This window comes from Macaca fascicularis, chromosome 11, assembly GCF_037993035.2.
Source record: "Macaca fascicularis isolate 582-1 chromosome 11, T2T-MFA8v1.1".
Lineage (NCBI taxonomy): Eukaryota > Metazoa > Chordata > Mammalia > Primates > Cercopithecidae > Macaca > Macaca fascicularis.
In genome coordinates this window covers 22,093,053-22,117,502 of record NC_088385.1, presented here as the reverse complement: position 1 = coordinate 22,117,502, position 24,450 = coordinate 22,093,053, and the positions used below count along the sequence as shown (strand labels likewise).

Genomic DNA, 24,450 nt, shown 5'->3' with positions numbered 1-24,450 from the left:
TAATTCAAAGTGACTGAAATAGCTGAGTAGCCTGAAAAACTGTATTATATTTAAGAAGTTCTATTAAGTATTAAAAGTAAGAAAATCTCTATGAATCCCACCTGGTGATCCAAATATATGGTGTTCCTTTGGAGATGATGTGAAAGAATTTCATTCTAGTAGGCACCAATTAAGAAAAAAGGGACAGAGAAAGAGGATGTGGAATTCAAGAAAAGGTCAATTTTGGAATAAGAAAAACAGGTAATTTACTACAACCTATTATATCACAGTGCACGACAACTTTCACGCACATGCTCCCCTGTAAATGGTACCACTGACATATTAAATTATAAAATTATATTTTGTTTTGTAAGAAACTAAGTAGACATGCATATGAACAATGAACTATTAAGCAGAAAAATTCCTTAAAATAGCTCTAGCAAAAACTGACTGTTAGAACTTTTACATGTCAATTATTTCCTGTAATAAAGTACTACTTCTTTCAATAAGATGCTTCTTATATAACCAGAGCTATAAACCCTTTGAGAAATGGTTATGTGTTCATTGCTTTCATTAAAAATAAAAGACATTTTAAAATTAATTTTTAACATTTAAAAGGCAGTATTATTAAAGCTATAATGAATTTTCAATTCATTGTTTTACTGGAAATTATAGGACTTCTCAATATTTGTTTTACCAGGTGTGGAAGTCACAGTATTCAGTGAATAACAACATGAAGTTAATGCATACATGAAGTACTGTATGCATTTCCTTCCTCAAAACCAAAAGCCAGTGGGTGAGCGGGTGGGTAGAAGGCTAAAAAGAAATGCACCCTACCTGCATTTTCTTTCAGTCATGTATAAATAAGTTCGATTCTCAAAGGGTTAATAGGAGATTCTAATGTTGTCACTATAATGATGGTATGGGCTCATGCTCAATACTAATGACGCTGATCATATTGACTAATGAGTGGTTCAAAATAAGTGATGATGGCAGACGACACAGACAAATCTCTCCATAGCTGACCTTTGGGCTGTGGGCCTCAAGCTTTAGCTGCATGAGCTGTGCTAACGTATGCTCCCGGATACTACTCAGTTCAGCTTGCTGCCGTCTCAGCTTTATTAGCAGCAGCGTAAGCTCCTCTGGCTGAAGGAGTACAATTTAAGAATCCAAACAGTGGAAAACAGATTAATTGTTGTCTTAAGTGACAGATATTAAACCAAGATTTCTTGGCAAGTTTCCTCTTACGGTTGACATCAAACATAGTGCCTAGGCACTATGATGATAGGTCCTACATAAATGCATAGATATCTAGAGAAATAGAAGGAACAGTGTTACTTTAAAAGATACAGCAAAACAACAGTATATTAAGGCATTTTCTCAGAACTCATGAGAATATTTAAATGTTAAGTACAAAAAAGTACGTCAAAAAACCATTATAAAGGTTTGTACATAAGTGCTACTAAAAATTATTAAAAGATATTTTACTAAGATGTCTAAAAAAATTACACCTTTTTCCAGCAATAGTACAAATACCTACATGTCCAACTTTCTAACAGAAGGTATATAAAATAATTAAAATAAATGTAGGCCGGGCACAGTGACTCACGCCTTTAATTCCAGCACTTTGGGAGGCCGAGGCAGGAGATCACAAGGTCAGGAGTTTGAGACCAGCCTGGCCAACATGGTGAGGCCCTGTCTCTACTAAAGATACAAAAAATTAGCCAGGCATGGTGGCGTGCGACTGTAATCCCAGCTACCGGGGAGGCAGGAGAATCGCTTGAACCCAGGAGGCGGAGGTTGCAGTGAGCCGAGATCACGCCATTGCATTCCAGCCTGGGAAACAGGGCGAGACTCCATCTCAAAAATAAGTAAATAAATAAATAAATAAAATAAAATTGATGTAAAACTTGGATATCTTCACATTATTAAACTTGGGATCTGGGTTCTATTAATTATTTCCCAGTTATATTCTGAAATGTCACTGTTAGTGCTTTCATATAGCATTTTTTAGGACCAAAAGATCAGTTTTATTTTTTAAGAAAAAGAGAAAGTTTCCATGGGCACATAAACCTTCCTTCACTCTGGGAAAAGAAGAGAACCTTTTTTTGGTTCCTGATTGGTGACTGTGATCCAAAGGAAAACAAATTTTCAACGGTGGATGAAATTCCTTAATGGGCCAATTTAATATACTTTTCTTAGAAATACAGTAAGGTATGGGCACTGGCAGTCTTACAGCCCATAAAATATTACTTGGTATTTCTCAGAGCTTTGTTACAATTAACAACTGAAAGCGGGCTACAGGGAGACTCTCCTCACTTGAGTGCTGCAATGTAGTCTTAAAAATTCCAGGCTAAAAAGTATTCCTGAGATTGGTTTGTTTTGCCTACACCACACATTGCACTAGCTCTCTTCTGTTCTGTTTGTTATTGCTCTTTATTTTCCTACAATTCTTTTCAAAAAGAGAAATCATTTTTAACCATTATCTGAAATTGTATTAAAAATTATTGCCTTCAGACAGAAAAAGTGTTAGTAGAAGTAAACTATAGTTACTATTGGATTCCTTAGATAAAACTAGGTATCTACAGGTGAGACAACAGTTTTTTACTGTATATTAAATGGTCAAAGAAGGTTTGGTGTGTGAGATTTAAATAAACCACATAAGAGAAAAAGAACAGTTGCTTTTGCTCTGATGCCAATTCTATCTTGTGACCTCATGATGCTAGAAAGGTCCGTGTTTTATGATCATCATCTCCAACACTCGAGGTCTTGCCAGGGAGAAGGTAAGGTGGGGTAAGGGATACAGATATTCTTTTTTTTTTTTTTTTTTTTTTTTTTTTTTTTTTTTTTTGAGACGGAGTCTCACGCTGTCGCCCAGGCTGGAGTGCAGTGGCGCGATCTCGGCTCACTGCAAGCTCCGCCTCCCGGGTTCCCGCCATTCTCCTGCCTCAGCCTCCTGAGTAGCTGGGACTACAGGCGCCCGCCACCGCGCCCGGCTAATTTTTTTTGTATTTTTAGTAGAGACGGGGTTTCACTGTGGTCTCGATCTCCTGACCTTGTGATTTCTTGTGGTTCTTAGAATATCTATATCCCGGCCGGGCGCGGTGGCTCAAGCCTGTAATCCCAGCACTTTGGGAGGCCGAGGCGGGCGGATCACGAGGTCAGGAGATCAAGACCATCCTGGCTAACACGGTGAAACCCCACCTCTACTAAAAAATACAAAAAAAAACTAGCCGGGCGAGGTGGCGGGCGCCTGTAGTCCCAGCTACTCGGGAGGCTGAGGCAGGAGAATGGCGTAAACCCGGGAGGCGGAGCTTGCAGTGAGCTGAGATCCGGCCACTGCACTCCAGCCTGGGCGACAGAGCCAGACTCCCTCTCAAAAAAAAAAAAAAAAAAAAAAAAAAAGAAATCAGAGTGATACCACAAGAAATACTGAAACTCTGATTTATTATTTATGGATCTTAAAAGATTAAGAGATTTTCAAAAGGATGAAAGACACCAATAACTTTATTTAGATTTTGAGGCCAAATAAAGAGGCACGTTTGACCAAAGAAAGCAGGAGAAGTTGTAAATAAATTTTGTGCTAAATACCCACTAGAGGGAGCAAGGAATTAGAGAAACATTTGTGGTATGCTATTTAGCATTTACTTTGTCATTAATGACTATTCGTCAGGTCAACAATCTAATGTTTTAAAATTCTAACATTTTAAAGTTCTTAGTTTTAATTAAATAATCTTTGGCAAATAAACTGCAGGAAGTTTAAAGCAAGAAAATATTTCCTTTTATCTAAACGTATAAAAGATAAAACAATGTTTTTACAAAACACGTAAGATGAATTTGATTACTGCAGAAAGGGAATTTTAAATAATGAACAACGATATACACAGGTGCTAAAATCACATCTTTACAGAAACTGAGGTTATCTACTGACAATAAAGCCAGAGCCCCTGATAAAAGAACATTACCATTAAAATAAACTGAAGTGAGGAAAAGTCATCTTTTCTCTTCAACTAGAAGTATCCTGCTAATATAACACCTTTCCAATTAACATAACACTGACAATGAAATGATAATGGTAAGTACTTTCTTTGCTGGAATGTTTGTTACAGTCTTTCTTTTTCTGCTGATAAGCAAATCAGTTTCTTTTATTAACAGCTCTAAGGAAGTTAATCTAAAAATCCACACGAAAAACTTAATACACTGGCAGTTTGACTACAAATAGCTGCTTGCTGGATTTGTTCACTAATGAATTACTGCAATTTCTGTTTTAAGGATAAGGGAATTAACAAAGTAAAGAAACCCACTTAGCTTACACAATAAAGTTTCTTTCTTTTTTTTTTTTGAGACAGAGTCTCACTTTGTTGCCCAGGCTGGAGTGCAATGGCCGGATCTCGGCTCCCTGCAAACTCCACCTCCCGGGTTCAAGTGATTCTCTTGCCTCAGTCTCCCGAGTAGCTGGGATTACAGGCACGCACCACCATGCCCAGCTAATTTTGTATTTTTAGTAGTGATGGGGTTTCACCATGTTGGCCAGGCTGGTCTCGAACTCCTGACCTCAAGCAATCCGCCCACCTCGGCCTCCCAAAGTACTGGGATTACAGGCATGAGCCACCACACCCGGCTGTAAAGTCTCAAAATATAATCTTTTATTTGGCCAGTCAGGCACTTAGGAAACGGTATCCACTAAAACACCGAAATGGCTACATGATTCCAAATTCTTCTGATGAGCATCTCTTGCACAAAAGCAGTAATGCTTTTTCTTTGGGAGAACCTCTGAAAATTCAAACTTAAAAACTATGTTAGATATGTACCTTCCTGTGTAGCACATAAATAAAACATGGTATGGTAAAGAAAGATATTACTCACCGTTTTCCCTTGGAGGCTCTGGGGACTAACAGACTGTAAAGTCAGGCCAGCTGGCACTGACCTTCTGTCAGGCACATAGACATGCTAGGAAAGTAAAGGTACAATGTAATTCTGCAATAAAGTTTTTTTTTTCTTGTCAATGTCAGCAAGGAGAAATCTTAAATTCATATTATGAAATACCATTTAAAATTGCTATTAGTGCTTATGAAAGATGATAGAGACTAAAATTTCTTGTGTCATAAAATACTAATGTGGGGCTGGATGAGGTGGCTCACGCCTGTAATCCCAATGCTTTGAAAGGCCAGGGTGGACAGATCACTTGAGGTCAGGGGTTTGAGATCAGCCTAGCCAACATGGTGAAACCCTGTCCTTTCTCTACTAAAAATACAAAAAAATTAGCCAGGTATGGTGGCATGGGCCTATAATCCCAGCTACTCGGAAGGCTGACGTGGGAGAATTGCTGGAACCTGGGAGGTGGAGATTGCAGTGAGCCGAGATAGCGTCATTGCACTCCAGCCTGGGTGACACAGCGAGGCTCCATCTCAAAAAATACTGATGTGGATGAGCAGAGTAATTCTTTTTTTTAAGGCAGAATCTTGCTCTGTTGCCCAGCCTAGAGTGTATAGCGAGATCTCAGCTCACTGCAACCTCCACCTCCCGGGTTCAAGAGATTCTCCTACCGCAGCCTCTCAAGTAGCTGAGATTACAGGCGCATGCCACCACACCTGACTAATTTTTGTAGTTTTAGTAGAGACGGGGTTTCACCACGTTGGCCAGGCTGGTCTCTAACTCCTGGCCTCAATTAATCTGCCTACCTCGGCCTCCCAAAGTGCTAGGATTACAGGAGAGAGTCACTGTGCCCGGCCTGAACAGAGTAATTCTAAAATCTGGTTTAGAGGTTGTCAAAATCTCTCTGGCCTCAGGATCCCTTTATATTTTTAAAAAGAAAATTTAGTGGCAAGAGTGGCATTGTTTAACAGTTCTGCAAAACTTTAATGTCTGGCTGGATTCTTGTATCTGTTTCTGTATTTAATCTGTTGTGATAATCTCTTTAAGTGGAAGTATGTGAAGAAAATTTACCCTCAATATACACAGTTGGAGAAAAGGAAGAAAACTTTAATAGTTTTTCTTGATAATTATAGATGTTCATCTCTGACTTTGCGCTATAGCTCAAAAAAGTGGTATTTTTTTAAAGGTTAGTAACAGTGATATCTGAAACCTTATCAACGAACTTTTGATACTCTGTTACATTAATATGCACTGGTCTATTTGAACTTTAAATGAATCTTGTGATATTAAACACTGGTCATTTGGAAAATATTGGTTCAGTGAGTTATGCAATGTTCCAAATGTTGACATATGTCAGTATACAATATTAAAAAATCACAACTGTTAATATCACCACCAATCTTTAAGCACCGGAAAGCTGTCAAGTTCAGAGTGGCAGATACATGATTTCCAAAATTCTATTTTTTGCTTGAAAACTCAAACGTTGTCATCAGTGACAAATACTGTCAGTTGTTTTCCTTGAAGTGACAGGGTAGCATTCATTTTGAGAAAGTGTGTCTATCAAATACCACGTCTGAATATTGATAGTTGTCTTTTGTTCAAATAAAAATGCATTTCACAATAAAAGGAGCTAATTCAGCTTGCAACTCCGTCACGTGTTTTACTGGGAGATAACTGTTAGCACTTTGGTATGCCATAGAAGTGCTTTATGCATTTACCATTTCATCACAAGTAAACAGTAAAAGAATATGTAACAAAATGTTACAGTTCAATAAAATTATTTTCTATTGTTTCATGAATGAGATTTGTAAGTGAACCTGACTTCTATTTTTTTACTTCAAGTGTGTGGCAGTGAAGGCTACAATGACCACTAGTATAGTCTGGAGCCACTGTCTTGATTTATGCTAAGGTGCCAGAAATGTTACTCACCATCACTTCTGTACTACTAGCGCAAGTAGGAATAAAATGAATAATGCCTTATTACGATTATAAAAATAGTTTTGACTCCCTGAAAGGTCCCTCCCTGAGGGAACCCCCACAGGGTTCCATGAACTACACTTTAAGAACCACTGATCTAGATCAAGGAAGAGGACAGGATAGTTTGAAAGAAAAATTTGGCAATTTTGGAGAAGTCTTTTAGGAGTAGCAGTAGTAGATGGTCGGGAATAGGGTAGAGAATATAGATTCATCTCATATTTGCTGTCAAAACAGATGATATATTCTGGCCAAAACCATGAAAAATACGATTAAGAACGACAGCATGTAATTTAGAGCCAATTGTTACACCAAACACATTAATTTGTCTTACATCAGATTTTTCTTATATATTATTACTATTTTTATATCAATCATGATTTAGTCTTTGGACAAAGTGAGGAAACACTGAACTTTGTTACAATGGAGTCCAAAGTGAGCCTTTTTTGTGAGGCAAATTAAAACTTTCTTCAAAGGAAAATTCCTGATTAATTTATTAATCTTAATAAATATTTATGGAAGTATCAAGCAAATGCTTTAGGTAATAATGCAGCTGAAGGATTCAGCCTGTCACAAGGGTAAGAAAAGAGCATTTTAAAATAGTATAAAGCAATAACTTATTACTATTTTTTGAGTCAGAGTCCTGCTCTGTCGCTCAGGCTGGGGTGCAGTGGCGCAATCACAGCTTACTACAGCCTCAACCTCCCAGGTTCAAGTGATCCTATGGCCTTGGCTCCCCAAAGTGTTGGGATTACAGGCGCGAGCCACTATGTCTGGCCAAAGAATTCTTTAGTATGAAAAAAAAAAAGCAATTTAGGATAGACATTAGGGAACTGGCTGTGTACTAGCTGACTAATCAAAGCCACTGCTTTAGCATTAGGAAAAGCTGATTGATACAAAGCACTTTGAATTCACTTCAAGTAATCTATACTAAGCAATGCTTAAACCAACTTAATATACAAAGTAAAACATGATCTCCATTTTTTAAATGTATATATACCATTAAGCTCTAATATTAAATTGAGTGTTTAAGGAGTTATCTGAATATGCTATTATTGTTGGCTAGAAGATAAAGTTAACACTTTTATCCTCATGAACAACAGGATGAGCTTGATACAAAATTTCAGGTATGCCAGAAGACAGTAGGTGTAGAATTTGCAAGTGTGTAAAAAGCCAATAACAATGAATGTGGTCTAGGCCAGGCACAGTGGCTAACGCCTGCAATCTCAGCACTTTGAGAGGCCGAGGCCAGTGGATCACTTGAGATCAGGAGTTCAAGACCAGCCTGAGCATCATGGTGAAACCATGACTCTACTAAAAATACAAAAATTAGCCAGGTGTGGTGGTGCATGTCTATAATCCCAGCTACTCGGGAGGCTGAGGCAGGAGAATCACTTGAGTCCGGGAGGCAGAGGCTGCGGTGAGCTGAGATTATGCCTCTGCATTTCAGCCTGGGCAACAGAGTGAGACTCCGTCTCAAAACAAAACAACAACAACAACAACAAAACCAAAAACAACCAATGAAATGCACGTGGTGTTAACCTACATGGAGAACTGATGAGACATGGTATCAAGCAGAGAATACAGAATGCATCTGCTCAAAAGAACTGCTCCAGTGTTCCTGAGGGATGAAGTGTTGCAATTAGGTATTTTTTATACATGAGATCTTAATGGTGTAAAATATTTTTATTTATTTTTTAAAACAAAATAGAGAGCTGCCTTGCTTACTTTCTCCTCATTCTTTTGTCTCTCACATTTAAAATAGTATACTAGAAAGAAAACACAGCATTTATAAGGTAGTGAGTTAACATAAAATGAGCAGCTATTTTACCTTAGGGTGATGGGCCCTGTGTCTGCGGTCTATTGTCACATCTCCTCTCTGAATTGGTGAAGACACTTCCGATCTGTAAGTTCGTTGAGGGGAGTATCCCTGATAAGCAGCTATTGACCCGTGGGATGGTGATGTGGGAATAGAGTGCATTGTCTGGTCAGAAATATTTACCATGGTTTTGGGACTACTCAAAGTACTGTGTCGAGGGAGGGTGCTCTGTTTATTATAAAACTGACGCTGCTGCCATTCGTAGAGCTGCCACATTGTGTCATCTCTCATGGACCTCCGTTTCTCCTCCGCTCCGGGTCCTAACGTCTTGTCATGAGTGGAAGGGGCTACACTGCAGATACTTTCAGGCCTTGTCTTGCTGTTTCTTGGGAGTGTTCTATAACCTTCAGGGTAGCGGGCCATAATCTGGGCTCTGTGGCTTGGCATATTTCTTGGTAATGTTTGGTAAGAAATTACTCTAAAATAAAAAAATAATTAAAATGTAAACATGAAGAAGAGTTATTTTCCAAATTCTAAATTAGAGTACATTTCTTTTGTTTCAGTAAGTAAAACATATACTAGAATTTTTTTTTTTTGGAGATGGAGTCTCGCTCTGTCACCCAGGCTGGAGTGCAATGGTGCGATCTTGGCTCACTGCAACCTCCGCCTCCCAGGCTCAAGCGATTCTCCCGCCTCAGCCTCCCAAGTAACTGGGATTACAGGCATCCACCACCATGCCCGGCTGATCTTGAATTCCTGACCTCAGGTAATTCACCTGCCTTGGCCTCCCAAAGTGCTGGGATTACAGGCATGAGCCATCGTGCCCGGCTTAGAATGTATTTTTTTTAAAGATTGAAATATTATACAAGACATACACTATTAATAGATTTTAATCTTTTTATGAAATTCAATTTAACAAATTTAACACAGGATAAACAGCATCTATATCAATTACACAAAATATTATTAGTTCCACACAATGTACAGTTTGATTTAAAGATGAAAGACTATTATACTTCGTTTGAGAAATAAGAATGTTTAAAATCTAATCTCAATTCTGTCTCTGTATTTTATTTGTTCTTATATAAATAAAGTCTCATTTTCATACATCTCATCAGAGCACTAGGATTTCTATGTATGGATGAAATATGAAGTGAGTTACACCCATAGAGCATAAAGACAGGAAACAAATTACTGCAAGTATATGTTGACTATTCTGTTGGATGTTTTCTTTCAGGAAGTATGGTTATTTATGGGAGTAAATACATCAGTACATTTGGTTTGAAGGAATAACTTCCTTTCATAGCTTTTCCTAACTTGAAATATAAAAATGACTTGGAGTTGACGCTCAGAATTCTATTAAAGATAAAATACTTAAATATCACAATATTTCAGATAAAAAACTGCAATCTCAGCAATTTTCTAATGTTTCCAGCACAGTAATTAATATTTCACTTCATAGATGGTGGAATATTTCTCAGGAGGCTTTTTAAAGCAATCTAAAAATGCTTCATGTACATTATGCATGCAAAGTATAGTTCTTTTAAAATGCTAATTTTGGGAATTGGATATGTAATTGCATATTACTAAGCACAGAATATTACCATTTCCAAAAATCAAAGAATACAATTTCAGTTTACTACTTTTAAAAAAACCACTTTGATAAACACACTATTTTGAATTTATAAAACTATCACAGTGCCAACTTCATACTAGGTGAAATTCATGATATAAAAAAGATTTTTAAAAGTTAGTTAGGGGAGGAGTGAGCCAGAAAAAAAGAGTCAATTAAAAACTCTATGTAAAGTTAACATTTGTGTTTCTCTATTATCTTTTTCTTTTGTAGATAGTGTTTTGCTCTGTTGCCCAGGCTGAAGTGCACTGGCACAATCTCAGCTCACTGCAACCTCCGCCTCCCAGGTTCAAGTGGTTCTCCTGCCTCCGCCCCCTGAGTAGCTGGGACTACAGGCACCAGCCACCAAGCCCAGCTAATTTTTTGTACTTTCATAGGTTTTGCCATGTTGCCTAGGGTCATCTCGAACTCCTGAGCTCAGGCAATCTGCCCGCCTCAGCCTCCCAAAGTACCAGGATTATAGGAGTGGGCGCCCGGCCTCCTATTTCCTTTAGATATAGAGGTGTAGGTATAATTCAAATTCTAAATACAAACATACTTTTTTTTTTTTTGAGACGGGTTCTCACTCTGTCACCCAGGGTGGAGTGCAGTGGAGTACACTGCAGCCTCGTCCTCCTGGGCTCAAGTGATCTTCCTGCCTCAGCCTCCTAAATAGCTAGGAATACAGGTATATGCCACCATGCCTGGCTAATTTTTTATTTTTCCCAGACATAACCTTTTAACCACCACCACCACCACAAGAAACATCTAGATTAGAAAAAGCAAGATTAGGCTGGGTGCGGTGGCTCACACCTGTAATCCCAGTATTTTGGGAGGCTGAGGAGGCAGATTGCTTGAGGCCAGGAGTTCGAGACCAGCCTGGCCAACATGGTGAAACCCTGTCTCCAGTAAAAATACAAAAATCAGCCAAGCATGGTGATGTATGCCTTAGTTCCAGCTACTCGGGAGGCTGAGGCAGGAGAATCACTTAAACCTGGGAGGTGGAGGTTGCAGTGAGCTGAGATCGTGTCACTGCACTCCAGCCTGGGTGATAAGACAGAGACTCTGTCTCCACAAAATAAATAAATAAAATAAAATAAAGAATATGAAAAAGCAAAATTAAATTACAAGTATTCATCTAATACTATCATCTCCATGGGCATAAATTTATATCCTAACATCAAAATCAACATAATTCAATGAACTAAGTGTGTAGAAGGGTTGGGACTCCACAAACTCAGGTTTCCTGATCTCTTCTTTCAATGTTTAGTTAACAACTTTTTCCTAGTATTACATGGGCCCTTACTGGTTGTGAAAATGTCAGAGATATTGGTAATTACATGGACCAGAAGGGATTAAAGATTTGATGGGAAAATTATTTGAACATACTCTTAATAATCTGGGAATCCTTCGCTGATAATCTGGATATAAGAGCTCTCTTTTGAGCCAAATACCTGTCAGCAACAATGCACAAATACTGCTATATTATAGTTACAAAAAGATTTCAGGCTGGGTGCAGTGGCTCACCCCTATAATCCCAGCACTTTGGGAGGCCAAGGCGGGTGGATCACTCAGGAGTTCAACATAGCAAAATCCCATCTCTACAAAAACTACAAAATATTAGTCGGGCGTGGTGGCGTGCTCCTGTACTCCCAGCTACTTAGGAGGTTGAAGCAGGAGAATTGCTTGAACCCGGGAGGCAGAGTTTGCAGTTGCAGTGAGCTGAGATTGTGGCACTCCAGCCTGGCAACAGAGGGAGGGCTCTGTCTCCAAAAGAAAAAAAAAAAGATTTCATTGTGATGAGGTGTAATGAATTGAGTGCACTGGACTATGAGGCACCCAATTAATAAACTGCCTGCATAATTGGTATCTATTGGGGTAGTAAAATTATGTTACCTTTATACTAAGAGAAAATCTCACGTTAAATATACCTTCTCTTTGTGGGTTAAAGCATCCAGAGGGGATATAGTGGGAAAACAGTAAAGCAGGAAAAGTGGTTGATCAAAAATCAAGACAGCCAAGTTTTGATTCCTGCTTTCCTATTAAGTACTTAGACCTTAGATAAGTTACGTATTCTGGGGCCTTCAGAATACTGGGGGCAGGGTAGGGGAGTAGGGGAGAAAAGACCAAGAGATTTTATATATATAAAAAACACTTTCCAAGCTAAGGACTGTACTAAGTATTGGGGATAAAAAGAAAAAAAAAGTAAAAAGGTTATATAGCATGCTGGGGGATGTACACATGTCAACAAATCACGACAATACGTTGTATGAAGATTGTCTAATAGCATATGAAAATTACCCTATGGATATTTCAGGATGTCAGTATAGCCAAATATATATATATATATATATATATATTTTTTTTTTCCTGAGATGGAGTCTCTCTTTGTCATCCAGGCTGGAGTGCAGTGGCATGATCGCTGCTCACTGGACCTCTGTCTCCCGGGTTCAAATGATTCTCCTGCCTCAGTCTCCCAAGTAGCTGACAGGTGCCTGCTGCCACGCCCAACTAATTTTTCTATTTTTAGTAGAGACGAGGTTTCACCATGTTGGCCAGGCTGGTCTTGAACTCCGTACCTCAGGTGATCCACCCACCTCGGCCTCCCAAAGTCCTAGGATTACAGATGTGAGCCACCACGCTTGGTCCAAGAGATCATACTTGGGGTTACAGAAAGAGCTTGTGGGTTAAACAGAACTAAAATGCAGGTCTCCTACTTTCTAAAGCAGTACTCTTTTAACTATGCCAGCGATCCCTAAACTTTTGGATTAAAAAAAAAAAAATCCCTCTATTTTAAAATTTTGCCTAAGATATGAATATTATTTTTAAAAAATCATACTCATCTATTACAATGACTTAAACATAAAAAGGCATTAAAAATTAGGAAGGATATAATCTTATAGTACCAGAGAGCCCTTTATATGCTATTAAAATCTAGCCAATGGCCAACTGATACTGGGATCCTCTTTTTTCATCTAGAAGATGATTTCATCATAAACTTACTCCAGAGCTCTAAAATTCTATGCCTTATTTTTTAAAAAAATATTTCTAATTATTTCAACCATTTCTCCTAAACTAAATTTCCTTCCTCATGCTGGTTGTTCTTCAGGATTTCAATGTCTCTACTCAAAAACAGGTTGTTCAAAATTGAACAAAATGTCTCCAGACAAGAACCCCTGCATTCAGGCCAACCATCTGATGCCTTCAGGGGTGGAGAGAGGGAGAAAGGTACCCAATTGCTCTTATATAACCAGTATAAAGAGTTCAATTTCTTGAGGCTTTCCCTCCACGGGTATTTCCTATTTTGTTTCTGCTTGGTCTTCCTCCCCCTCTTCACCTTCTCTGATCACATTAAAGCCAGAAACTGGAAAACATCCAGAGCTGGCAACCCCATGACTATGTGCAAATATGTCAGCTAGGGAAAGCTGACTCCATCAAAGAGACTGCCCTAGTACAAAAGCAATTTACCCTGACACACCTTGGTTTATCTGGTCATTTACAAATTCAAGAAATACTACAGTAGGCTTAATATGCAAAAAGCTACAGATTAAGCACTGAGCTATATCATAGAAACATGTAAGGAAGGGGACATACATTATCAATCTAAAACACACCCAAAATTCTTATAAGCTAATGTCGAAATTATAGTTCAAAAACATAATTACACTAAAACACTTCTGTCAAGCGCTCTGAAGTATTCATAATGTGTGGGTTGGGCCCTGTTGTAGAGATGTATATTGAACCTGAACTGTCAACTATCATATGATCATTAATAGCAGGATATGTATATTTTTAGTAAGCTTGGTTAATTAATGACATTAAAAGGCTCTTCTGTCATCTTTGGAACCACATTTGGGGAATTTTAATTAAAAATTAAATTATTATCAAGCAAATTTATTTTTATCCCATATATTTCTAGCACTTTGAGACCTGTTTTTCAAAACTACAATTCCCTTTAGTGACTTTTTTCCCCAAAGAAATTCAAATTAAGCAAAGTGTGATTTACTTTTAACTGAAAGCTTAAGAAATGAACACTCTAAGCTCCTGCATCAGATTTAGTGCCCTATTGACCAGCAGCTGCCTGTCAAGCACCATAAAAACCCTTTCCCTGTGATTCTGCCATGCAGAACAATGGCTTAAGGACCATGCATCTTAACAGTGCCTGCCACTCAGAATGAAACTTTAAAGCTTTGTTCACAGATGCAGGGATCTACTACTTGACTAAATATTAAACCTTTTTCTTCCTACCAGAACTTTAATAATAAAAGGCTTTCATAAAGCTTTTTAAAAAATGATTTAGATATTGAATTACAATTGTTTCTTTCCACCAATAAAAAATCATTTCATTATAAAACACAACTATTTTTATAATGAAGTTTATATCATAATGTAGATGATATTTTCTTATGATCCAAAGTAGACTCAAGCCATTTCAAAAGAACATCTAAATAACAGTGTTTATAAAAACTGGCATAACAGTTAACCCAAAAATGTAGGAGGAACCCAGAGAAAACCTTAGCTCAAAATAACCTAAAACCAGCCTTCAGAAGCTGTTGGTCTATGTCCAAAAGAAAGAAGTCACAGAAAGACTTTACTGATATTAATTACTCATAAAAGAACCTAAAACCAGTATTTATACTTAACAATTTTTTAAAAATCCTCTAATTTCAAGATATCTGTTGACTCTCTACATACATTTTTAAACTTAAGAAAGTATGATTTTTGGGGAAAAGTGATTCTTCTTTGAAGTGAGATTTAACGTGGTGAGCAGAGACTCAGCAATCTTCTGATTTAGATTTTTATTATTTTCCTGAAAGTCATTACTTTCCCAAGTACTTTCAAACATCCTTTCATTTTTTTTCCCCCAGAACTGCTTCCTGCTTCTGTCTAATCAAATTGTATTAATTTATTTTCCTGCTAGTAATATACGAGCTTATTCATGTTTGTCATTCCATCCAACATTAAGTAATCTAATTTTTATTCACCTGTGCCTTCATTAATTCATTTATTTATGATTTTGGTCAATCTGGTAAGTGAAAAATAACGCCTAATTGATTCTTTAATGTGCAATTGCCTGATTACTGCTAAATTCGAGCATTTGCCAGTTCTTTTTAAAGAAAATTGACAAATAAGATTGTACATATTTATGGTGAACAACATACTTTGAAATATATGTATTGTGGAATGGCTAAATCAAGCTAATTAACATATGCATTACCTCACATAACCCATCCAACAACTATCTTCTCTTTTCCCAAATCTTTTCTTTGCAGTAAAAGGCACCAAATCACCCTAGTTGCCCAGGCCAAAAAGGCAGGGTGCCATTCTCGATTTCCCTCAAGAAACTTCCAGATTGGGGTGCAGTGGCACAATCCTGGCTCACTGCAACCTCTGCCTCCCGGGTTCAAGAGATTCTCCTGCCTCAGCCTCCCGAGTAGCTGAGATTACAGGTGAGCACCAAAATGTCTGGTTAATCTTTGTATTTTCAGTAGAGATGGGGTTTCACCATCTTGACCAGGCTGGTCTGGAAATCCTGGCCTCAACTGATCCACCTGCCTTGGCCTCCCAAAGTGCTGGGATTACAGATGCGAGCCACCTCGCCCGACACCAAACTTAATCTTGAGCAAGACGGGTTTGCAGTCAAGCACATCAAAGCAACCAACTAGACTTGTCAATTGTATCCTGAATACATCCTCTTCCTCTTCTCACTTCAATCACTTAAGTAACTTTTGAACTTTCTCCAATTTACTCTCCAGATTTCTGAGACACCAATCTGAATATATCTCTCCTAGCTTATGTCTCTAGCCTTGTTCTTCACTCATTGTTTCCCCAGTTACAACCAAGTCATACTGGATTTCTTTTGATTCTTCTGTTCTCTACTAACCCTGGAGCTTTGCATATTTAAGCCCTAACATGCATGTCATTCTTCGTATCACAGCTTGTGTTTTGCTTCCTCTACAAAGGTTTTCCTGGACTCTGAATCCTTAAGATTGTGTTGGTTATCCAAAATGTGTTCCTACAGCACCCTGGTCTGCCTTCATTGTATCTGTCATACTAAATTGCATCTACTTATTCAACTGTCTCCTCTAGTACAGAATTATCTTTGTGAGAACCTGGACTGTATCTTTTCATTATTTTACTTTGTGGTCTCACAATTAGCAAATAGCAATTGTACAATAAATATATTAAGAAAAAGTGCATGCAAAAATGAATAAATGCTCACATAAATACATTTACTTTTCATTTTTTTTAGAGTTGGGTTCTCACTGTGCTGCCAGACTGGAGTGCAGTGGCACAGCTATAGCTCACTGCAGCTCCCAACTCCTGGGCTCAAGCAATCCTTCTACTTCAACTTCCCCCAAGTAGTTGGTACTACAGGCATGCAACACTATGCTTGACTAATTTTTAAAAATGTTTTCAGAGATGGGGTCTTGCGAGGTTGCCCAGGCTGGACTCAAACTCCTGGCCTCAAATGATTCTCCTGCTTTGGCCTCCCAAAGTGCCAGGATTATAAGCACAAACAACTGCTTCTGGCCTTGTATTTAATAGTCATGTGCATTCTTATTTAAAGAAAGCCCAAGAATAAGACTGAAAATTAGGGAGCAGTAGGCCTTTGCTGCCTCCATATTACTTGTCTCAGAAGATCCTTACATTGCACCAAGCTGCAGAAACTGGTAATGGAGGACAGTCAGAGAAGAGGTGATAATGGCAGGGGACAAGACAGGGGTGAGTTGGGAGGATAGGGCTTGCTCCCTCCCTCTCCCAAATAAACTCGATCTCTACCTGTAACCCAAGCCTTTTCTTGTGCTTGAACAGGTAGGATGACTCCTTGTCACTAACAAAGTTGAGTGACAGAACATAAGAGACAGAGAATAAATACTTATATCTGATCATCATAAACAAAAGACACAGTAATGAAGCTGTAATAGCTAAAACACAATTTAAACCAATATTTTAATCAGTAGCTCAGAAACCAATCTCCACCAACACAGCATTAAAAAAACCTGGGTTCATAATAACAAGACATATACTTACCCCCTGGTTTCTTCTTCATGACCCCTCCCCTTCTGGATTTTAATCCACTGTTCCAACTGCTGCATTGAATTTGTTCTCTGTATGACTCGATCAGCCTCTGTGTATAAGGGCCCTGTACTGGGGCGATTTCCACCTCTAAGATCTGCCAGGCTAACATTGACTATTTTGTTCTCTGAACTATTCAAGTTGACTGGTCTGTAGTGTGCAGTTTGAGCAGGGCAAGCTGACCCACTCTCATATTCAGATGGCAGAGAATTCAGCTTTACACTATTAATTTTTGTTAACGGTCTATCTTGACCATCCTTCTGAAATCCGTATTTTTCAGCTTCTAATGCCTTTTTTTCTTCAATTTTGCTCATTTCCTTGTTTTTCTGATTGTTTTGGATCTCTGGTTTAATTAGAACTCTATGGTTGGGAATGTTATTGCTTTCCTTAGTTGGTACATTTTCAGATGTAATCTTGTCCACTCTGAAATCAGAGAAGAAAATCATAGTAAATCAGATGAAATAATGCACATATTACTTCTGGGATTCAATCTAGGAAAAATTCTACTTTATGGGGGTGGGGGCAAGGGGACTGGAAAGGGTTACAGTGGACAAGTCTACACAAATACTCAATGCTGTGATATTAACATTCAAGCACAATACCAGAATGTATAAACAGAAAGGGGGGAAAAAGAAAACATAAAAGAACTAGAGGGTAAAAAGTGATGTGTGCTCCCACCATTAGGAATCTGAAAATAAAGCAAATTAAGACTGCCTTAAGACAGTTAAACCACAAAATCTACACTCCTTGTTGACTCATGAGACAAACATGAGTCTGGTTGTGGAAATGGCTGCAACAGGAAATTACAGTCTGATGCTATCAAAGATCTGAACCATATGATTAACTCCTTTTGTCTGTATTCAAGAGGAACTCAGTATGATTTTAGAGCTCTTGAAGTCTGACTGCACATGTCCGGCTTGCGACTCTGTTCTTACTAGCTGTGTCTTCAGGCAAAGTACAGAACACTTAAAGTGCCCTATGCTTCCTCTTTGGTAAATGGGTATGATCATGTCACCAAGATCAGAGGGTTCTTGTGAGAATCAGATGAGTTAATAAGTGGCTGGCACAGACCTTACTACCATCATAATTCTATCACATCAAGCAATCTTGGGTTAGAATCTGGCATCCCCTGTCCACTGGCCACTGAAAGAATGAGCTAGTTAACAGCATGTGTCTAGGTCACTTGACAGTTGTACTGCTCACTAATCACTTCCAGACTCTGAAAAGATCGAGCTGAGTGTCTGAACCTGCACGAAACTGCCAAGATCATGCCACTCTAGGAGGCCTCTCAGGAGGCAGCCAACCCTCCATATTCCAATAAATAAAAATGCTTCTATCAGAAACTAGGTTTGGTAATGCTGTCAATGTTTATGATGTGTGGAAAAGATGTAGATCTACATACATATATCTGTAATCAACTATAGATGAAGATATCTAGAAAGTTTGGAATATGGTCACTGAGGCAAAAAAAAAAAAAAAAGTGACTATCTTTCTTGGAGTAAACTTATGAACCATCCATATCTTTAGGTTAGATATAAACCATAGCTTCTAGATTGGAGGCAATACTAGAATTGGGAAAATTTACTAAGATAGACTATGTGCTGCTTTCTCCTGAAAAATAAAAGTTGGCCAGCGGTGGCAGCTCATGCCTGTAATCCTAGCACTTTGGGAGGCCAAGGTGGGTGGATCACCTGAGATCAGGTGTTTGAGACCAGCCGGGCCAAAATGGTGAAACCCAGTCTCTTTGAAAAATAAAAAATAAAAATTAGCCGGGCGTGGTGGTGGGCATCTGTAATCCCACCTACTCGGGAGGCTGAGGCAGGAGAATTGCTTGAACCTGGGAGGCAGAGGTTGGGGTGAGCTGAGATTGTGCCACTGCACTCCAGCCTGGGCGACAGAGTGAGACTCCATCTCAAAACAAGAACAACACAAAGAAGGCATAGAAAATTTACCCTAAAAGCACGTGTATCCTTGCTATTTGGGAGGGCAAGAGTTTTAACATTAAACGTAAAATAACTGAAAAGATTTTTAAAACATAATTACTGTAGTCTATCTAAAGCTACTATTATTACTGCCATCATGATTATTATCATTATTATTTGAGACAAGGTTTCTTGCTCTATAACCCAGCGGGGAGTTCAGTGATGTGATCACAGCTCACTGCAACCTCAACTTTCTGGGTTCAAGTGATCCTTCCCTCTTAGCCTCCTGAGCAGCTGGGACTACAGGTACAAGCCACCACACCCAGCAAATTTTTAAATTTTTTGGGGGATGGGGTTTCACTGGTTGCCTAGGTTGATCTTGAACTCCTGGGCTCAAGCAATCCTCCCACCTTGGCCTTCTAAATTGTTGGGGTTACAAGCGTGAGCCACCATGCTCAGCCTAAAGCTATTATTTTAAATTAAAACTGTGGTGCGCTTTTTTTCCTTTTTCCCCAAGATTTATCATTGAAAAAGTCATCAAAAGACACATATGATGACTTTTCTCTAAATAGAATAAAGCTGACTCAGAAAAGTATGCTAAGGTACCATAAATAATGTAAAACTTGTGATCTAATTTTAAAAAGTGACACAAGTTATTGCAGAAAATGCACTGAGATATATAAAATGAAAATAATGGGCTTAGAGATGAAAATTATTCAGAGAATCCATATTATACTTAGATTTTTTTTTTTTTTTAAATTTTGGCCATCAATGATCTGCACACTAGGAGACTATGACATTGTAGTGAACAGGTGAAATACTTTATAAAGTTAGGGAAAATGAACTCTCAAGTTAAAAACTGGATGTTCTATTAGAGTGATATGCTCTAATAAATATTTTAAGTATTTGAGTCATACAGCAAAATGAGTGCATTAGCTTAAAACCCAGCAAACAAAATCTCTCTATACTGACTTTCACTTTGAATGACTAAATCTAATGGGGTGGGATAAAAATTCCAACAACTAGGAGTAGAAGAAAACATGTAATTTCTATAGGATAATGGACGCTAAGCTGGGCACACAGGTGGTATTAATAAACCTTGTCTGAGTAGATTACACTAACACAGACGGCTGAAAATTGTATAAGCACATAACCAGTGAACTATCAGGTTGCCAAAAGACAAGCCAAACAATTGTCATCTTTATCATCCCAAATTATGGGTAATTATTAGTTTTTAGAGTGGGAAATTTAATAAAATAAAGTAGAAACATGCTGAAATTTGGAGAAAAGTATAATATACAATATTGAAATTATTTGGACAGAAATATTTTAATTATTATACAGATTTCTGTATTCTAAACAATTCCTTAACAATTTTGCTTGGAAGTTAAAGTATTGAAGTTATATTTTTATTTTTTTTGAGAGGGTCTCACTCTGTTGCCTAAGCTGGAGTGCAATGGAACAGTCACAGCTCATAGCAGCCTCAACCTCCTGATTCAAGTGATCCTCATGCTGCAGCCTCCTGAGTATCAGGGACTACAGGAGTGTGGTACTATGCCTGGTTAATTTTTGTATTTTTGGTACAGATGGTGTTTCATCATGTTGCCCAGGCTGATCTCAAAATCCCGGATTCAATTGATCCCTCAACCTCCCAAAGTGCTAGAATTACAGGTGTGAGCCACCATGTCAGCCTGAAGATTTTAAATGAATTCTTTTCACCTACACATTTTCTCTTGTTATCAGTGCTAACCACCTCATCTTTATGCTACTCAGGTAATTTTTACACATGTAACTCCAAAAACAGATTTTCCTTCTATTTGCTCTCATCCTGGAATATGCATGTGGCAAAAGTGTTTTTTCTTAAAAATAGATGTCCTAGAGCTATATCCTAGACCCTCTTTTCTTTTCAGTTTTCCCCCAGTTCTAATTACTAGTGATTGGGTAACTTGATTTAGACTTGATATTTACAAAAATAGCACAAATACACAGCATCAACCTAAGTCTTTCAGCCAAAAAGCCAAGACTTTATTAAAATGCACACTAGAATAAGGAAAACAAAGGACTAGATGTATATTGTAACAATCCCTAATTTCCTGAGAAGAGGGAAAAAAGGCTAAACTTGCACAATAGCATCTTTCTTATATAAGATACGTGCTGAGCTGTCACTGACTGGAAGAAAAATTAACTTGCATCATAATTTTTTCTTCAAATTACAGGAATATATATATATATATTTAAAAAGCACATTATACTACTTGTATTTATGTAGACTGAGAATCAGATTTCCTCTAGCTAGATATATTGAAGAATATTAAAATGATTCATATCTTCAAGCAGGGAAAAACACATGGGTCAATTTTAACAGCACTTATCTATATTATTCAAGGAATCTGAGTAGTGGAGTTTCAATATAAAAAAGGCACAATTCATCAAGAAGTGGATTTATTTGGAACCAATCTAAATGCTTGATGAACTATTTTCTGGAGACATTCACTACAAAACAAAAATTAATCAGAAATGTTGAAAAAATGAAACTATCAAAATTTCTTACTGTAATTTATTACACTTTAGAAATATCAACACACTATTATAGAAAAACACAACTTAACTTCATAAAAATAAACTCTCTTCTAAGATTTAGAATCTTAAAAACACTATCTCAAAGGATAAAAATCTGTGTAGCTTTAAGGTAACAATTAAAAACGTACTTACCGGAAATTAAAGGTAATTCTGTAAGAAGAAAGAACATTCAGTTTGAATGTTAGGATTCTGCATTCACCCCAGTACACTGATAGGTGAAAATGAATAAAGAAGAAAAAGAAGAAAAGTGGAATAAAAATGTAGGTGGTATCGCAAACTAACAAAATGTGTATTAATTTAATTCAGAACAGGAATTGATCCCTGCTTTCTGAGGAAAAAATGATTTCATACCATGACTATTAAAATGATATGTACTATGACAGTGAAATACTTGCAAGGCATGGAATAAAACAGAAGTGGAAATAACCATCATTTTTTTCTACAAGCCTTTACCTTTTCACAGGTTCTGTCTGTACCAGGGCAGCATCTAACATGGCTTTCATCCACAACTCCATTTCCTTTCCTGTATCAGTGCAGAAATAATAGGTCCGCATGTTTGGATGGGCTGCCTGATTGAAAATGACACGATCATTTTAAATAAAAATATAGGATTCTGTAAAAGAAAAAGAAAAAAAGATAAGTGATTCCTGACATAGAACATTGCTATCAAATTTCAGAGTAAGTAGACTTATCTTTTATATGAGATATGGAAATCAATCAAGAAAAATATAGCTATTAACTTGAAAAATATATATTAATTTTCCCCCCTAACTTCACCCTTTTTCTTTTAGTTGTGTGCACACTCTAAAATTAAAAAAAAAAAAAAAAGTGCATGGAAAGGAAAGGAGGTGAGAAATGAAGTACTTAGTGGTGCCTCTTCCATCTCCACATTTCTAACAACTTCCATTTACTGCAATTCACACCTCTTTTTTTTTGAGACAGAGTCTCATTCTGTTGCCTAGGCTGGAGTGCAGTGGCACGATCTTGGCTCACTGCAACCTCTGCCTCCCTGGTTCAAGCAATTCTCCTGCCTCAGCATCCTGAGTAGCTGGAATTACAGGCATGTGCCACCATGCCCAACTAATTTTTGTATTTTAGTAGAGACGGAGTTTTGCCATGTTGGCCAGGCTGGTCTTGAACTTCTGACCTGAAGTGATTTGCCTGCCTCAGTCTCCCAAAGTGCTGGGATTACAGGTGTGAGCCACCATGCCCAGAATAAGAATATTTATTTAAGAATAAATATTCTTTATTCAAGAATATTCCCAGCAACCAGCAACAAAATTAATAGGAATGTACATGTTATGGCATTTCCCTCCTGTGTAACCAATTTCTTTAGGCGTCAAAAGGCACTGCTGTATTTTATAGGATCCTTTAAAGATATCTACACCCAAACACAAAAGATTTATAAGTGATCCAAAATGGTGTTTCCTTTTTGAGCTGTTCCTTAATAAACTGCTCAAATGTTCTATGTTAAGATAATTAAAACCACCCACAAAGTGTTACTGGACCCTCTGAGTGGGGTTTTGGAAAAATAAAGACCACTGCCCATATTTGTGATCAATCTAAGGAACACTGGGGCTGGTGTCAAGACGATCCAGTTCCAGCCATGACTCAAGACACTAAGAGTCCCCACCCATGCTCGCCATCAGTCAAATGGAAATATTTACTAGATGATGTCAAAGTACGCAGTCTAGCTTTAAGTTCCATGCTTGTGTTCAATAATTGTCTATAAAGTTTCTACTTACCATTCTGATAAGCACTTGCATCAATGTCAACAAACTTAGCAGTGAAGCAGCTCACACATTCAGAGGAAACAATACCACAGAAGAGAGAAAGTGAAACAGCAATTACTATTCTTTTACAGATAAAATTAAAACTAAACCAAATAATTGCAGAGAAAATATACTTAACATGCATGGTCACTTTTATTGCTATTTTAGCATTGTAGTATTTTTTAAGAGTCTAAAAACGCAGAAAAAAGTCCTACAAATAGCACAAATTGATAAACATTTGCTAAACTGATAAGCAACAAAAAAATTTAAATTCATGGCCAAATAATAGTGCTACTATCATGCACCTCTACATGTGTACTTCATAAAGTTATAATTTTAAATTTTCAAAGTGTTAACCTTTGTTATAACATCATAAAATATTTAATTATGTTTCTCTGGTTTACACTGTTGATAAAAGTTTATTTTGATAAAGTTAATTTAAATATGAAAATACTCCCCTCTTATCCTCAGGTCTTTGCTCAAGTTACATTACCTTCTCATTGAGGCTGTCCATCACACAACCCCTTAACCTCACCACTATACCTTTCCTGTTCATACCCGGCTAATTTTGTATTTTTAGTAGAGACGGGGTTTTTCCATATTGGTCAAGCTGGTCTCGAACTCCTGACCTCAGGTGATCTACCCGCCTCAGCCTCCCGAAGTGCTGGGATTACAGGTATGAGCCACCGCACTTGGCTTTTTTTTGGGGGGCAGCGGGGGTGGGGGCAGGGGTGGGGGTGGGGGTGGGGAGGGAGTCTTGCTCTGTCGCCCAGGCTGGAGTGCAGTGGTACGATCTCGGCTCACTGCAACCTCCGCCTCCCAGGTTCAAGCGATTCT

At 37.9% G+C, this 24,450-nt stretch overlaps 1 protein-coding gene across 50 annotated transcripts in view; it reads right to left on the bottom strand.

The window, feature by feature from the left end:
* Positions 1 to 24,450, bottom strand: part of PLEKHA5 (pleckstrin homology domain containing A5) — a 250,359-nt gene that overhangs the window by 83,660 nt on the left and 142,249 nt on the right. For 15 of the 50 annotated variants that reach the window (XR_010579309.2, XR_010579307.2, XR_010579308.2 and 12 more), the window contains 7 exons: positions 22,295 to 22,410; positions 21,974 to 21,991; positions 17,295 to 17,762; positions 8,660 to 9,125; positions 4,846 to 4,929; positions 1,006 to 1,125; positions 102 to 155 (listed from right to left, as the gene is read on the bottom strand). Coding sequence is in view for 45 of the 50 variants with exons in the window: in XM_065523815.2 (XP_065379887.1) it covers positions 102 to 155; positions 1,006 to 1,125; positions 4,846 to 4,929; positions 8,660 to 9,125; positions 17,295 to 17,762; positions 21,974 to 21,991; positions 22,295 to 22,410 (1,326 nt within the window). In the remaining 5 variants the exon portion in view is untranslated. Of the gene's footprint in view, positions 1 to 101; positions 156 to 1,005; positions 1,291 to 4,845; positions 4,930 to 8,659; positions 9,126 to 17,294; positions 17,763 to 21,973; positions 21,992 to 22,294; positions 22,411 to 23,586; positions 23,722 to 24,450 lie in introns of those variants that run through there. The other 35 variants (XR_010579310.2, XM_065523818.2, XM_065523828.2 and 32 more) reach the window with 7 other exon arrangements.